Genomic DNA, 16,855 nt, shown 5'->3' with positions numbered 1-16,855 from the left:
AGAAGTTTCTAATAATTTTTGTCATGATTTAACTTATTGGTGGTAAAGGGAAAAAAAAGTCAGGCTTTTTTCTGTTTTACCAACCTGAGGCCACACTTGGCAAGTCGTTTTTTGTATTAATATGAAATTATTCAAATTAGCAGACATGCCGCTCATAAGGATTTCATCTGTGATCAGCACAAATGTGTAGTGAAAATTCATTGCACCCTCTGCTGATAATCGGGACCCATGTAAACAAACCATGACGCACATGAAATCCCTCCCACAATGCACTGCTTACACCTACGGAGTAGTTAGGGAGGAGAACAACGGAGAGGCTAGTCGGACCCAAATAAAACCAGGTGGAAATTGTGTAGTTGTAAGTCACCGGGAAGCGTGCTAAGGATAGTTTTTGTCAATTTACAAGACTGCTGAAGAGTTGAGGCCTGATGCAGCGGTGGTATCCACTCCTAGTGGCAGCTGGTGGCTGTGCTTTTTAGCATCAGCTAGCCGGTTAGCAGGCACTCACTGACGGGGGAAGCCGTGTGAAAAGCTGCTGGTAAAATCAAACAGCAAACAACGGGAACAAACAAAGGAAAGAAAATATTTTAAATTAATATTTAATCCTCGAAATTACGTCTGACATTACGAAAAGGGACTGTTGTGTCGCAATAAGCAAGTTAGCAGTTAGTTTGTTGAGACTAGCCAACTTTACGTAGCTATTGTTAGGTGGTCCCAGACTGACATCTGTAAATACTGGCTTTGGGTAGCTTTAGCTAACATAGCTAGAAAGACACAATGAGCTCTGAGGAGACTGCAGCGTCCACTAAAGCCGCTCCGGAGGATGATGGCATGACATGGTGGTACCGATGGCTCTGCAAAATAGCCGGGGTTTTGGGAGGAATATGTAAGTAGTTGTCAAAGTCGAATTGCTTTGTCATTTGATAAGTAAATAAAATAGGTTATACAAACCATACATGTATTGTGAATAAAGCATTTAATTGTGCCGTGTGCCAGTTTTCCATGACAATTAGTTTGTGCTGTTTTCTGTGACAGGTATTAATAGTGACATATAATTAATAAGGTTTATTATGTAGACCCCGTATAGTTATAAGGGTTCTGAGAAGAGACAGAAGAATGGGGGCATCACACTACTATTTAAAAAAAACAACAACATGTATTTGACTGTGTATATCTCACTTAAGTTGTTCAACCAGGCTAGACAAAAGCTTTGTCACAGCCCATTGTCCCCTTCGCTGCTGCAGCTACTGCCGGGGCACCGTCTGGCTGGTTTGCCTGGTTAGCTCATGCCGTAACAGCTTGTTATTCCTAAATTAACTTTATGATATGAATACGTCCACAGCAGGTGCTTGGACTCCTCCCTTCAGGAGTTCAGCGTGAGACAGAAGTGATTTGTACTGCTGGCTTTGCAGTTTTCCAGCAGCATTGCAGCCTTCCTGCCTCTCCCTCTATCCTTCTCTCCTTCACAGTGACACCAGAGTCACAGTGCCTGTATCACATTAACCAACTGGGGCACTGCATATTCAATGGGCTCTGTATTATTAAGAAGGCTGGATGGTCTAAAGGAGCAGGATATACTACATAGTTCCTTCACTGTTTGTGACATTGTGGGCTTGTCTGGCCTGCAGTGCAGATAGACATCAGGCATATTTACCCTATTAAATCACTCTGGAGTCTCTGCTTCAATCTATAGAATTACAGAATGCTTGTGAGTTACTATTGTGATTTGAATGTGAGAAATGTAACATTTTGACAGGAAGCACAGGAAGCTCTGTTCTAGAGTTGTAACATTCAGTTGGTTTATCAATTAGTGGATTGACAAAAACAAATCAGCAGCTTTTTTGATTATAAATGAATATTGTTTGTCATTTTTCAGTTTTTCAATCAAAAATGTTGAAAATGATCTGGTTCCAGCATCTCAAATCATGTCAATCAGACAAAACAAAATAATTGAAAACATCCCCATAGCCATTTTCACTGTTGTTTATCATTTCATTCAAGGATTCATTGATTAATGGAGAAAATAATCACCAGACTGATTGATAATTAAAATAATCAGCAGTTGCAGCCCTAAATTAGTTGATAAATCAATTAGGTGATCGACAGAAAAGTGATTTTGATACAGTTTTCACCACTAATGGACTGTTGGCTGGAAAAATAAACCATTTGTAGATTCTGCATTTGAAAGGGAGTATTTTAGTCACTTTCAGCCCAAGTGCTATGTTGCCATATCAGATGATTTCATTGTACACACATCCAAATAATAATAAGTTTAGTTACATACTCAAAATCAGCTGTAAGCATACTCTCATGCTTTTTTGTGGTTGATTGTGTTATATCAGTGTGAATACAACTGATAATTATTCTTTTTTTATACCTCTAGGACTGACATTGTTAATTAATTTGTAGCTGATGTGTTAATTATATTAGCTGACACACTTCTACAATGTGTGATTTTCTCATATCACACATTATTTCAGAACCCACAACCTCTGAACACACCATCAGTGGTCTACTCACCTATTAGCTTGTGCTGCTTAATATACCTGCAGCTCATCTCATATTGCAGTATACACGTATTTCAGACAATGGATAGTCAGACATTGGATATAAGCAGTTCTATCAGCTTTGTGTGTAGAGCAGCACTCCCCACAGTCTACACAGGTATGAAAGCTCTACAGTGCAATAAGTGATGAAAGCTTCAACACAAGCCACAGTCATGGCAAATGCTAAAAATGCCTCTGCTGAAATTATCCAAAATTATCATTAGAGGAATCTTTCTGAAACAAATGATCTTGTACGTGAAAAATGTAACCTGCTTTGATTTTGACATGGTGGTAATTGGTGTTTCAGATTAGAAATGGGTAATTAATTTTCAGGCCAAGCATGTTTCATAATAGCTTTAACATCTAGATGTGAGTGCTGGATTCCATCATTTTGTTTGTGTTTTTCAGATGTGTTTCCAAAGTGCTTTTTATGTAATGCAGTGTAAAGCCAAATTGTAATGAGAGTAATGTGCTGCTCTTGAAAGGACATTTGTGTGTGTGTGTGTGTGTGTGTCTGTCTGTCTGTCTGTTTGTTTGTTTGTGGTCCATTTACATCTACATACTGTACATGGTCCATATGTTCCACATTGCTGATTTTCTTGTGTTGTATATGATGTACAGCCAGTCATTAACTAACCAAGCAGTCCCAGGATATACATGAAACATGAATTTGTAGTTATCATGGTCATGAATATAGAAGTGATTGAACAGGGTCTCTTAACAGTCACATCTTTAATTTTAATATCTATTCTTTCATTCAAGATAATTCATAAATAACACAGCAGTAGATTGATAGAGTACTTTAATAATCCCAAAGGGAAATTGCAGTGTTGCAGTGGAGTGCCTAATATCTAATGACATATCAGCCCTTTTACTTTATCTTTTGTTCTGTCCAAATCATGCAGCCTGTGCCGTCTCAGGAGTGTGGAACTGTGTCACTGTGAACCCTTTAAACATTGCTGCCGGAGTGTGGATGGTGTAAGTCTTTAACACTGTTACACTTACTTCAATGTATCATGTATACATTAACTAATTCATTTTCCATAAGCCCTAAACATTTTAATATGCTGCTGGTACACAGGAGCAAAAACAATACACATAAAACCACTTGATTTAGGTGATAATAGTCACCAAGTCTTTGTTTATTCATTTAAGATCCATCGGAGCTTTATTTTGCAGATTTCCAGTTTTGGTAATACATGCATCTCACGCATTATGTGCTTGTATTACCTGTTCATTTACATTCCTTTATTTGTACAGTATTATCTTAATGGATAGTAAATAGTAGTTCCATGTAGCCTCATAGCCACACCTGCAGCACTGCTCAAATGACAATGAGTTGGAGAGGACTTGTTGGCATGAACACATGGTGCGAAAGGCTGCACTGATTTGTTTTGGATTTTAAATATGACTTTTTAGAACATGCCCTGAAAAAGCCACAGATGGTTTGTTTTTCTGGCCTGCAGGAAACTGTTTGCATCACCAGTTTAATGAAAGTTCTGAAAGATTGATGAATGAAAATTCCAGTCAAGAGATTGTGAAATCTAAGACTTTGCATCTGTTCTTTGTAATAAATTAAATATTTGGGATATTGGACTGTTGAATAGATGAATCAAGACAATTGAACACTTCTTGGACACTGGGAAATGGCCATGAACAATGGACCTTTTTCACTGTCACTGAAAATTGTTTTACACAATCCAGTTCATTGAAAACATAACCATGAAGTTGATCTGTAGAGAAAATGATCTTTAGTTGCAGTCCTAGAGCCACGGCATGTTCTTTGCATGTATGTTTTAGTTAAAGACTGTTATTCAGATGAGACATCACCTTGGGCTTTTGGAAACTGTGAGAGATTTTTCAACATTTTCCGACATTTATGGACTAAGCAGTTAATGGTTAAAACAACTGACAGTAATTTGACAGTAAACACGAGCAAGAGCACAGCCCAAGCCCAAGTTGTTACCTTAAATTATGACAGACACTATTCTTCTCTAAATCTCTCTAAGTCTCTCCAGACCACCATCGTTTGAGCCACAGTTGTAAAGTGTCAGAGATGGAAGTGCACAAGATAATTTCTTTTTTTTCTTTTTTTTTTTTTGTCCTCTCCTCCTGTCTCAAGGTTGAATGCCTTCGTGCTGTTCCTGTGTGAAGTCCCATTCTGTTGCCAGTTCATAGAGTTTGCTAATGCAGTGGCAGCCCGTGCAGACAAACTCAAACCCTGGCAGAAAGCCTTCTTCTACTGTGGGTGAGAACAACTATGTATTGCACACAGTTTATGTCATTGGAGACTGTGCTGAACTATATGAAAAATTAAATTTTTGGAATGTGAATTTCTGATAGTTATTAACATTGCATAAGCTGTCAGACATGTGGGAATGTGGTTCCTTTATCTACAGCATGTACCTCATATGATTTACTGACTTTTGTTTTTGTCTCTTGTTGGCTGTCCTCTTCGGTTGCAAATTTTCAGGATGGCTCTGTTTCCCGTATTCTTGAGTTTCTCCTTTACAACCTTGTTTGGGAATGCCATCGCCTTTGCTACAGGAGTTCTGTACGGCCTTGCATCTTTAGGCAAAAAGTAAGATGTCCGGTAGTAGTTGGTAACATGTAATAACATATTTTTGCTAGTTTATATAATTTAATCAGTATCTGTATGAATAAAACTTATGCAGTACAGCAATTTTACAATTACTCATTCTCTTTATGTCTCACTTTAAAACACTCTTCTAAAATGTGACATTATAACAGGCTCTCATATTAAATGCAGTACGCTACATTATAATCAGTTAACAAGATTTTTATTTTAATGCGTGGAAGTTCTAACAATTCTAATGAGGCTCTATATTCATGCAAATTAACTTTTGACAAGGTCAGCTGGGTAATAACCTTGCAATTAACATTGTCATCTTCCCCTGTCACACCTGCTTTTTGTTTCTTTCTACTCACCTCTCTCCCTCCTCACATCTTTTTATTACCATCCTTCTCTCGCATCCTGTCTTCCTCTCCTCTCTCTCTCTCAGGGGAGACGCGGTGACTTATGCCAGACTGCAGCATCAGAAACAGGGGGACGAAGAGAGGATGGCAGGGACGACAAATGGTGCTCCGGAGTGAGGAATCTGCCTCACCTCATCCTCCTCCTCCTTTGTTTTCCTCAGCTCTTTCTTCAGTTCCTGGCCTCCACCCATCCTACCTCTTCCTGCATCTTCCCTCCCTCACTATCATTTCTGTCACTACATAACAATGGTACCAAGTTTATTTATTTAACTGCTGCATTCTTCTTGTCCTGACCTAACAGCATCCAAACAGATTGATGTTGGATTCAGTCCATTATTTGGTACCTGGTGTGTAAATGGGGTGATTCCTTGACATGATACCATAGATTTTAAGTTTTGTTTTTACATTTTTAATTCTTCTTATGGTTTCTATTTATTATTTGTTTCCCTTTGTTGTTTGTTGCTGCTGTTAGTTGTAAACCCTCTTTGCAGGAAAAATGTGAGGTACGTGTTTATAGTCCAGACGCCTTTCAGGAAATCTGAACAGAAATTAATGTGATTGTAAAATGTACATAACTGACTTCAGGTTATTCACTATGACTGCAAGGCTGTGATTCAGAGTTGTCTGACTTAGAGAGTGCAGTAGGTGAAGATAAGTCAGTAATCCATGGGCATTGTGAAGTTTGGGGCCATTGGGTTTACATTCGACACAGACCATCTGCATTTAATGTATGTGAAAGTATAAATGCGTCATATCAAAAGGTCTGGGAATGTTCCTTTGATGGAAACAGCCTAATAGAAGAGAAAATCTGTTTTTGTATTGGAATCCTAATTTAATGCAGATTTAGCAGCCAGTAGAATAATATCCAGTTATTACATATCTATTTTTGTTGAAAGAAACTGCCTGATTTTTTTTCGTTTTTTAAATCTTTCAGACTGACGATTACAACGCAAATCTATAACCAAAAGTGTTACCATAAGTATTTGTTTCCCTCTTTCTATGTCATTAAATCTGACCTCATCCGGACTGCTTTTGGGTGTCTGGACAGCCTCGAAACAGTTTCTGCTGGTAAGGATATTTGTGATGATCGTTAAGTACACGGTTAAGGTTGAAGCTTGAAGTAGAATTTACTTTCATCCAAAGAGAAGTATTGTGCTTGCTGAAAGATCTTTGGAATTACTCTGGAAAATCCAGCACTATGTGTTTGACAGGTGCTTCATGCAAATTACAAGTCTGAAATATGAATATAAACTGAGTGATTTTGTGTGACAGTATCACACCTATTCTGCACATGCAACTCTGAACTGCAGCCTGAATGCATTTATAAATGTAGATTTGAGGCATTATGGGTGTGTTTAAAATTGGGGAATGTATCTGGTATACCCAAAGATAGACTTTTAGATTTTTAGTTGTTTTTTTGCTTTCATATGTTCATTTTTAAGCTCAGTTAAAGCTCCTGCACTAAACTTTTGGTAGCATGGATAAAGGTGGAATCTTATTAAAAGCTTTCAGTGCATTGGTCTGCTTGTTTACGTACGGTTCCTCATGTTTGAGCAGCCAGCAGCCAAGTTGTGGCTGCAGATTTTGTGGTACATTATGTACTGAAAAACTGGAATGTGCGCTTACTTAGTCTCCCTCCATTTTGAAACAATGTTGTAAGTTTATTTTTTTTCAGTCACTGAATATATTCTGTGTTTATTATAAGTCTTAATTAGTACATTACTCTACCAAAACCCATTAAATTTTAATGAGGGGAAGTGTCTTGATTCAGGGACTAATTGGTCTGTATCCCACACAGTCATCAGAGCCACATCTTGCCTTTGTCAGTCAAATGAGGTATGCAGTGGTCAGCAATATACAGTTTGTGTTTGTGTTGTTTTGTTGCCTTGCCTCTGTTTTGTCATCTGTAATAAGGATGCTTTGGGAATAACTGTTTACGCATACCTCTTACAGCTGTTTATGTCTTACGTCTGTTACTAGCTGGTCAGTGACTGGGTGGATTATTCACACATTACCACCAGCTCTCAGGTGTCATACTTAACAATGCACAGCGTACAGATACAGTTAATAAAGTAGTGTATGCATAGATCATAGATATATGGTAGCTAGCATAAGCATGGCTCTTATGAAATCACTGTACCAGAGCCAATGGAATAGCATTTGTGAGGCATTCACAACCAGTGCTCACAAGTAGTGAAACACTACATACACACCAGCGATATGCTACAGTCTGAAACTACACACTCCTATACAGTTTGACTGTGATGTGAAAACACTGCTTTCCTTGTCCAAAGCTATCCATCCACACCTCCAAGTTTTATTTTATTATATGACATGCATCCAGAACTTCTATGAATTGACTGATTCTACACCTGCAGGTGTTGAGTGTCCTCCGCTGTGAGGGGTATGTGTATAATGTGTGTCGTGATGTGAATCCTGATCCTGTTACAAATTAGTGAATTAAACAAACTTGCTTCTACTACCATGGTGTTGGCTTATTATGTTTTGAATATATTTAGTTCATGTTAGGTTTCAAGTTTCTTCATCATCCCTGTTGCATACAGGACAACACTTTGTTTCCAATAAGATGTTACATATATAGTGGCAAGAAAAAGTATGCAAACCTTTTGGAATTTCATGGTTTTCTGCATTAATTTGTCATAAAATGTGGTCTGATCTTCATCTAAGTCGAGGGTATTGACAAATGTAATGTGCCTAAAATAATAACACAAAAAAAATCTGACCTTTCATGTTTTTATTGAGAGCAACCATAAAAACCTCATAGTGCTAGTGGAAAAAGTATGTGAACCCTTGAATTAATGACCTCAAAAAAGCTAATTGGAGTCAGGTGTTAGCATACCTGGAGTCTTGTTAAGAAAATGAGTTTGGAGGTGTGGACTAGAGCTACTTTGACTGATAAAAGCCACTCAAACTTTTTGAGTTTGCTCTGCACAAGAAGAATACGCTTATGTGAGCCATGCCTCGCCAAGAAGAGCTTTCAGAGGATCTACGATCAAGAATTGTTGATTTACATAAAGCTGGAAAGGGTTATCAAGTAATTTCAAAGACTTTCGAAATTCACCAGTCTACTATTAGGCAAACATCAACAAATGGAGACACTTTGGGAATGTGGCTACTCAACCAAGAAGTGGGCACCCAGTCAAAATGACCCCAAGAGCACAAGAAGACTGATCAATGAGGTAAAGAAACAACCCTGAGTGACAGCCAAAGATTCATTGGAGCTGGCTAACATCTGTGTTCATGAGTCTACAGTACTTAAAACATTGAACAAGCAGGGTGTCTATGGCAGGACACCACAAAGGACTTACTAAAAAGAACATTGCTGCATGCCTGAAGTTTGCGAAAGAGCACATTGAGACTCCACAGTGGTATTGGCAAAATGTTTTGTGGACTGATAAAACTAAAATTGAAACTATTTGGAAAGAACACGCAGCATGACATCTGGTGTGAAAAGGGCACTGTATATCATCATGAAAACATCATCCCAACTGTAAAGTATGGTGGAGGAAACATGATTTGGGCCTGCTTTGCTACATCAGGCCTGGCCAGCTTGCAATCATTGACGGGAAGATGAATTCCCAAGTGTATCAAAAAATTCTTCAGGATAATGTGAGAATGTCTGTACGTCAGCAGAAACTCTGTAGAGGTTGGGTGATGCAACAGGATCATGATCCAAAACACCGGAGCAAGTCCACAACAGAATGGCTTCAGAAAAACAAAATCTGCCTTTTGGAGTGGCCAAGTCAGAGCCCAGACTTCAATCCAATAGAGATGCTATGGAATGACTTGAAGAGAGATACACATGAGATGTCCAAAGAATATGACAGAGCTAAAGCAGCTAAAATTTCTCCTGAACGATGTGCAGGTCTGATCCACAGCTACAGGAAGCGCCTGGTTGAGGTTACTGCTGTTAAAAGGGGGGTGAACCAGCTATTAATTCCAAGGGTTCACTTACTTTTTCCACTATGATTTTGAATGTTCAATAAAGACATGAAAGATATAAATAAATAAATAAATAAATAAAATTGTGCTGTTATTTTAGGCACATTATATTTGTCAATACCCTTGACTTAGATGAAGATCAGATCACATTTTATGACAAATTAATGTAGAAAACCATGAAATTCCAAAAGGTTCACATACTTTTTCTTGCCACTGTAACTCCAGTACATCCACATGTCAATCTTAGATTTATAGTGAGGACAGGGAAAGTCCTTCTCATATCAAACTCTGCACACACATCAACCAGCAAAGCACAATTAAACAAGGCACCTGCGACCTGTGCAATGCTTTGGCCTCTCTGTTCGTTGTCTTGTGCTGCATATCAAAGTGATGATCTCTTTTATAGGCTATAAATATTTCTCATTGCCATTCAACCTAATGTGACCCACAGTGTTTGTAATTGTGATGAACCTGCTTCAGAGGAAGGCGTGCTTTCAACATTTAGTCTTCCCTCTGCACATGAAACAGTGTTTGTGACATGAATGACACTTGAGACCAGACCTGTGATTACTGGAACCGGACTGCATTTATTTGCATTCTGATATTTTTTTCTTGTCAGAAAAAAAGTGTGTAAAGGCTGCTGGGAAACAGCATTTTGGACTAAGACAACAAGAACAACAAAGGGACATGAATTAAAGTAATAGCTTCATGTTTGTCATGCATAGGACCATTACTAATTACAGTATGAATAATTACACCCAATGCCTATGTTTCCTGAGTATGTTTGAGAATGAAGCTGCTTGATGTGCTCATTAAAATAGCTTCTCTACTATGGGTCAATCACTCATAAAGAAAAATCATTCACATATTTTCTGGAATAAATCACCTATACAGCATACAGAAATGGCAAATTCTTTTAAGTAAGTGAAGCAGTGCACAAGTCAGAGTACCATCACAATCTTCTTAAAGGTTTATACTTATTGGTGTCAAGAATTTTCTTTCATTTTTTTTTTTAAACTTTTATTAATGATCAAAGCACACCATTTGAAAGAGGATTTCAGGTCACAAGAGCTGCAGAATTCTTCATAAAATTACAGTCTCATCATAAAAATCCAGGTCACCTAAGGTTTGCAATTCCTCAAATTTTGTTTATATACCATTGTGTGTTTTGATTGATTGTTTAGATCTAAAGCAAGACTTGTTCATAGTGATGAAACGTAGCATAAATCAGTCTAACATGACATGCCAGGAACCTAACCTCACTAAGGATATAATATCTATTATATCTTTAACAGTCAGTTTTACTGTATCATTCACAAATATTACTTGAGTCATGTTACGGTGTCTATTGCAATCCTGCCTGAATATCATTACTTGGCATTCTTTAAAGTTGCTTGGTATCTCTGTTTGAAGGCTCCAGTTGTCATAAATCAATTTTCTAGACTGAGTGATGTATGAGACGTGCAGCGATGAAGTAGCTCCTCCACCCCACCCCACACCTCCCTTCACACTTCCCAGATTCCACCTGTATGGGAATAGAGGCGTTCTCTTTTTTCCCTCTGTTTTCTGTAAATACTACTGAACTCACAGGCTGCCTCTTTTCTGTGGTTTTTCTTTGTAGCAGCTGTGAACCGTCTGACTTCACTGCAGTAGAGATAAATGCAACATAACACTGTTAAGAGCAGATGGAAATCTCTCGCTTGCCACTGCGAATAGATAAATGACACCCAGTCTCTTATCATCAGTCATGTTTTCCATGACTGTCTGGCATCATTAATAAAAGCTGCAGCGTATCAGTGATTTTAAATGCAGAAAATTGAATGCCATATTTTGTTTAGACAACATTTAAATGCTGTGACAAACTGTATTGGACACAAATTCCAGATGTTTCCAGCTGTCTTGCCCTCACCAAGATGGTGTCTGTGGTGGTTTCCTTATAAACAGTCTATTGAGCTGTCATGTGACTTACAAATTACCATAAATACATATGAAAATGAGTTTTTACAAAGATGTAGAGAGAAATATAAATGACCATGAATACAAAACATACAATATTAATACAATATAATACAATCAACATTTCAAAAAGCTCCTGTCAGTGGACAAAAAGGTTAAATCAGCTCAAATCTCATCCTGTAGCCTCATGTTTATGCGTAAAATCAAAACAAACTCAAAGTCTGACCTTAAAGGTATGTTCTGACATTTTGGGAAAGAAGCTATTTGCATTCTGGGACTTGGCAACCTGGCATCTGCTCAAAGCCAAGAGGCAGTTCTTGTGAACATGATATCTCAGTAATGTTGCAAAGGAATACCTGGCACAAATGTTCGCTTGCGATATCTCAACCCCATCTTGAGGGAATTCCTTAAAATTTTGCAAGAACTGCCATTTGGTCTCAGCAATGAACTAATTAGATTCTGGTGATGAAAAAGACAAAGGTCAAGGTCATTGTGTCTGCGCAAAACATGTTGTTGGCCACAACTCAAGCATTTACACACTACTTAACTGTACCTGGACTGGTTGGCAGAGGCATACAACCATGAGGTGGTTATTGTAGTTTGTATGGAAGATATCACATTGAATAGTGAGAAGTGGATTTTGAAATAGGCTAGCTGTCTCCTCCTATTTCCATGAATGTGCTGTAGCTAGATAATTATTTGTTGTGACTTTTATTTTCTGCTTCTCTTTGTTTTAATTTTATTGATGTTTCCCCTGCATATCCTTTTACTCATGGACATGTCAACAAAAAAATCTCTTCTCTTCTCTTTCTTGGATTCTTTTGTGTGGATGGCTGACGCTTGCTCAGTTGTATTGTTACATTGCACGCAAGTCACATAGTCTGTATACATCACCACAAGCAGTATTAAATCAATGCCTGTGAGACTGACCTCACACGTGGACAGAATGTTTTAAGGTTAAAGGCCATTTTAGAGGTTTTTACTGGTAGTTAATGCCTGTTTAATTAATTAATAAAAAATGATAATGACCACCTCTCTCTATTTAATTAAACCTGAATTATGTCAGCATTATCACTCCCTTGTGTTGGCTAGAGGCATTTTTTTCCTCACCTATAAACCATATTATTTTTCGATCTTAATATCTTGCCCTTTGAGTGTAGAGAAGTGGGATTTAGCTGTGGCACCTGACTGACCTTTTGTCACATTAATAGATCATAATTCATTTTATTTTCAGGGATTAGTCTGATATTAAGTGCATCTGCTGCTGTCTCTAAAGTGCAAGTCCAAGTATGGACAAAGACTTTTCTTATTAATCTTAAAACACATCTGGAAACATGTTTTTTTATTTATTTTTTTAAAGGCTTTTTAACTGCAGTAATTTACAGTAAGCAACCAACAGGGGGCGCCATAGCATCATTTCAGTAATAGATCCCAGTTTTAATTAAGCATTTAACATAGCATTTGATTAATTATGTTATGTGTCATTACTACTTGTAGTACAAAGGGAGGACACTCTGTATAGTGAATGAACCTGTGATGCAGTGGCAGCAGTAATATGACAAAAACCCGGCAGGAGGGTTTGGAGGCTTGATAAAGGCCAAGCATCATGAGAATCAACACTCCATCATTTCCACTTTATTGCCAGCAAACAGCCATTTACCATCTGAACAGAGATGCCATTTTACAGTCATCAAAACAATTTGTCGTGCAGGTAAAAATGGCTGTTTAGTGATTGAACTCTTGTTATCTACTAACAGACTCGTCAGGCTCCTGTGAGAAAACTCCAAGGACGATGGAAATGACCAAATGAGGTTTGTGTGATGAATCTCAGCCATTTGGTCAGCATCCAGGACTCTGTAATGTACCCCTGAAGAGCAAAATACAACTTGAAATATTTCTTTTATGGTGAGAAAAATAGCCCAAGGCTCATTGCCTACAGTAGAATAAGTGTGTTAGGCAATAAGAAATAATGTAGCCTGGATGGGAGGATGAAAAAATAAGCTGTTTTATTCAGGCAATGTTATATGACATGATCAAATATTCATCTATTTAGCCCTTTTATGGAGACAGACAATGGTGCAAGATTTACTCAGATAATTTACATGAATAAAAGCAGCAATAACACAAACTCACTTCAAGTAGAAGTCCTACATTAAAAAAATTACACAAGTAAAATTATAATAAGTAAAAATACAAACATATAGTGACAAGAAAACACACTTAATGTATCAAACATAGTTATTCATCATACAGGATGTTATATTATTCATCTAATGTTATATCACTGGATCATAAGCAGTACTTCTATGTTGTAGCTGGTTGTGGTGGAATCAAAGGAAACTATATTCATTGTTTTATGTACTTTTGGGTAGTAATTAAAAAGTATGTGGATGTATTTTTTAAAACAATATTTAGTATAATAATGGCGTGTCAAGTAGGAGAACGTGCCAGCCTTGTCAAGCAATGTTCAAGTCCCTCGTGCACTTAAGTGCTTGAGTAAAATATATATCCCTGCATTCCTGATTTTTTTTTTTCTGCAGGATCTTCTCACAAACAGATTCACTTCTCTGGAATAACTGTGTCAAATTTTCATCTCCAGAGAAGGGAGGGGGGACTAACTTGTCTGCTGGCTTTCCTCCCAGCTCCGGGTTGCATCATGCCTGGGAACTTTGCTCCAATGAGGGACTCGCTTTGTGCTTTGTGGAGGGAGAGGGAGAGAGAAAGAGAGAGAGAGAGAGAGAGAGAGAGAGAGAGAGAGAGAGAGAGAGAGAGAGGCGGGTGCAGCGTTGCCACCAACAGGACTGGATTAAAAAAAAAAAACCCCACAGCGAGCAAAGCAGGCAAAGCAGCATCACCTGCGGAGAGAAACCGCCGCTTCTTTACGCTGGATTTCCCCCGGGGCTTTGGAAAACAGACGTCCTCCACGTTGCTGCGGTTTTACGAGACGCCTGTTTGAGAACATATCTGAGAACAATTATTGTCACCACTGGGAGAGGGGAGGAAGGGAAGGGAGGGGAGGTGGGGGCGCCTAAATCTGTCCCCCCTTGAGGACAGGACCTTTGAAGCTCAAAGCAACAACAATGGACTGCATTTCCACAGGGAGCTCACTCCTGGAGCCGCGCGGAACACACACATGGGATCGTAGCGTTTCTAACACAGTCGACGTTTCCCTGTTTACTTGTTGAGCGGTGTTTTCCTTGTGTCGGGATCTTTAGTTGGAGCCCGCGATGCCCGCGAGGAACAGGTACAACCTGGTGGACGATGTGGCGGACTCGAGGGTGCCGCTGCACAACGAGGAGGCTTATCAACACGGGATTTACTTCCAAGCCAAGGTAAAATAAAAACAGTTTTCCTCCTTATTTTGACCCTGTTTAACCACACACACACACACACACACACACACAGCCCCGTTCAGAGTTGAATTGTATTGTGTTGTTTTGGAGCGGAATGGCAGGTGCACTGGACCCGTTGAGCTGGGATCCAACGTTAAGTTTGAACACATGGGGTAGTGTCCTTAAACACACATGTGGTTTAATAATGCAAGTGTGTTACAGGAATTGGAGTTTATTTGCTCAAAGTGGAATTTCCACAAATGGAAAGACAAAGTTTACATTTTGTTTGTGGTATAATAACTGAGACCTGGTGTAGATGTCCATGTTTATGATGCTCAAAAGTGAACTGAACTGAGTGTTCTGTCAGGTTTTCCCAAGTCATTGAATTATTAACCTTTTAGGAAAGCAGCTAGACAGTACTCAGTTTTTAGTGACCCTGTTCACTGACTGCAACTACTGTTTTCATGATCTTATAGATCAGTACAATTCGGCACCACAGTTTTCCATATTAAAAAGTGACCAATTGAAATATAGCACGTTTGGCACTTTTGCTCTGATAATGACTCAAATAACTAATTGAATCATCAGAATATTTGCAGATAAATCCTCTGTTGTTGGACTAATAGTTGCAGGTCTGATTCACACACACCAGCCTGTAACTTTTTCCCGGGTTGTCTGAGCTTATTTGCACCACATTGACAAGCTCTTAATTCATGTTAGGGGTTGATCAGGAAACAGAGAGCATGGTGGTAGAAAAGGGAGTGTTGCTGGTCCAAAGTTCAATCACCAGGTAGCCTGTATTGTGCTTTTTCTGTCTTATTAGACCTGCTTATTAAGCAGCGTGCTCATCCCAGTTTGTTGGTCTAACTCAATATAACACAATCATATTATAAATCCATGGTGCAAATGTTTTTTTTAGTTGGATATGCAAAAAAACATAAACACAATACTAAGGCGTGAGAGTCGACACGCAGCCACTTCAATACGCATCCATCCACACACATATAGCGGCACACACCCAAGCCACAAACAACTCATTAATAAGACATTGCAAGTTTTTCCCTAAATAGAGAAGCAGTGGTTGCCTTATTTCAACTTTACAGTTTAGGTAGTTTGTCTGACTGTTTTCTTTTTGTATGCCAGTGTATAGAGTGATTACCAACACATATTGTGTTTGCCTTATAAGTCTAAAAATAAAAGTCTTCTAAATGATCCCTAATTTTGCTGCAGCCTGATCCAAGGACTCCTGGTGGTCCCTGGGAGCCGCTGTTTACTTAGTGGCACTTTGGTGAATGCAAATGGAGCCGGAGAAGCTGCACACTTGATGGCAGTGATCGGTCACAGTGCTCAGCGAGGATAGCTGAGGAATTTAAGCAGGAGTGGTTGATTTAATTTCATGATATCACTGAGTTTGTCGCATGCGATTATGGAGGATTAATTGTGCAGCTGTGGTGTGTTGGACAATCAACAATCTCATGTTTCTGATTGTTTGCCACAGTACGTGGGGAGTCTCGACGTGCCCAGGCCCAACAGTCGGATGGAGATCGTGGCAGCCATGAGGAGAATCAGGGTAAATACAATGTCAAGTGTGTTTAAAACCAGAAGGATACGCACACACCCATACACACACACACTCATCTTCAGTCCAGCTGTGATTGCTCCATGATGGAAGACAGAAACTATCTTTACAATAACAGAGTAATCACACACAATACAGAGAGTGCCCTGCTGTCAGGTGAAATTTGTATTGAGAGTGTAGTGACGCACGTAGTGGCTGGACAACAGATCACGACTTCTGACGTGGGAATGTGATGCAGGGATGATTTTTGTAGAAAGGGGAGGAAAAAAGCAATAAGAGAGAGGTGGATTGTGTGGCTGTCTTTGCTGAATAGTACTTTGCCCTTTCTAAATATGTCTGTGAGAGTTGAAGAGCACAGTGTGTGAGCATGCAATTGCTGCATTTGATGAGAGTCAGTTTGTGGCTTATTATTGGCGGGCTCTGTTGAGCTGATAGTTTATTAGGATTTCACAAATGAACCTTTGAGATTTAGGTTTCTTTCA

At 38.8% G+C, this 16,855-nt stretch overlaps 2 protein-coding genes across 2 annotated transcripts in view; both read left to right on the top strand.

The window, feature by feature from the left end:
* Positions 1 to 241: 241 nt before the first annotated feature.
* On the top strand, positions 242 to 8,022 carry cacfd1 (calcium channel flower domain containing 1). Its single transcript, XM_018662337.2, has 5 exons — positions 242 to 886; positions 3,452 to 3,524; positions 4,669 to 4,794; positions 5,020 to 5,127; positions 5,570 to 8,022. Exons 1-5 carry the CDS (start codon positions 778 to 780, stop codon positions 5,658 to 5,660), a joined length of 507 nt encoding a protein of 168 aa, XP_018517853.1. The 5' UTR covers positions 242 to 777; the 3' UTR covers positions 5,661 to 8,022.
* Positions 8,023 to 14,228: 6,206 nt separating this feature from the next.
* Positions 14,229 to 16,855, top strand: part of si:dkey-34e4.1 (carboxyl-terminal PDZ ligand of neuronal nitric oxide synthase protein) — a 50,719-nt gene continuing 48,092 nt past the window's right edge. The window contains exons 1-2 of the mRNA XM_051072813.1: positions 14,229 to 14,794; positions 16,293 to 16,364. Of these exons, the coding sequence (XP_050928770.1) occupies positions 14,690 to 14,794; positions 16,293 to 16,364 (177 nt within the window). The 5' untranslated portion in view covers positions 14,229 to 14,689. The remainder of the gene's footprint in view (positions 14,795 to 16,292; positions 16,365 to 16,855) is intronic.

The sequence above is a fragment of the Lates calcarifer genome, linkage group LG9 (assembly GCF_001640805.2).
Source record: "Lates calcarifer isolate ASB-BC8 linkage group LG9, TLL_Latcal_v3, whole genome shotgun sequence".
Taxonomy (NCBI): Eukaryota; Metazoa; Chordata; class Actinopteri; family Centropomidae; genus Lates; species Lates calcarifer.
The sequence above is the reverse complement of the archived record's forward strand: the minus strand, read 5'-3'. Positions and strand labels throughout refer to the sequence as shown.

What these genes read in the sequence shown, in the direction of transcription:
- cacfd1 (XM_018662337.2), top strand. Translation starts at nt 778, where the DNA reads ATGAGCTCTGAGGAGACTGCAGCGTCCACTAAAGCCGCTCCGGAGGAT. An exon ending in GCTGCCGGAGTGTGGATGGT is followed by an intron (nt 3,525 to 4,668) that starts GTAAGTCTTTAA and finishes TCCTGTCTCAAG; the next exon opens with GTTGAATGCCTTCGTGCTGT. An exon ending in AAAGCCTTCTTCTACTGTGG is followed by an intron (nt 4,795 to 5,019) that starts GTGAGAACAACT and finishes GCAAATTTTCAG; the next exon opens with GATGGCTCTGTTTCCCGTAT.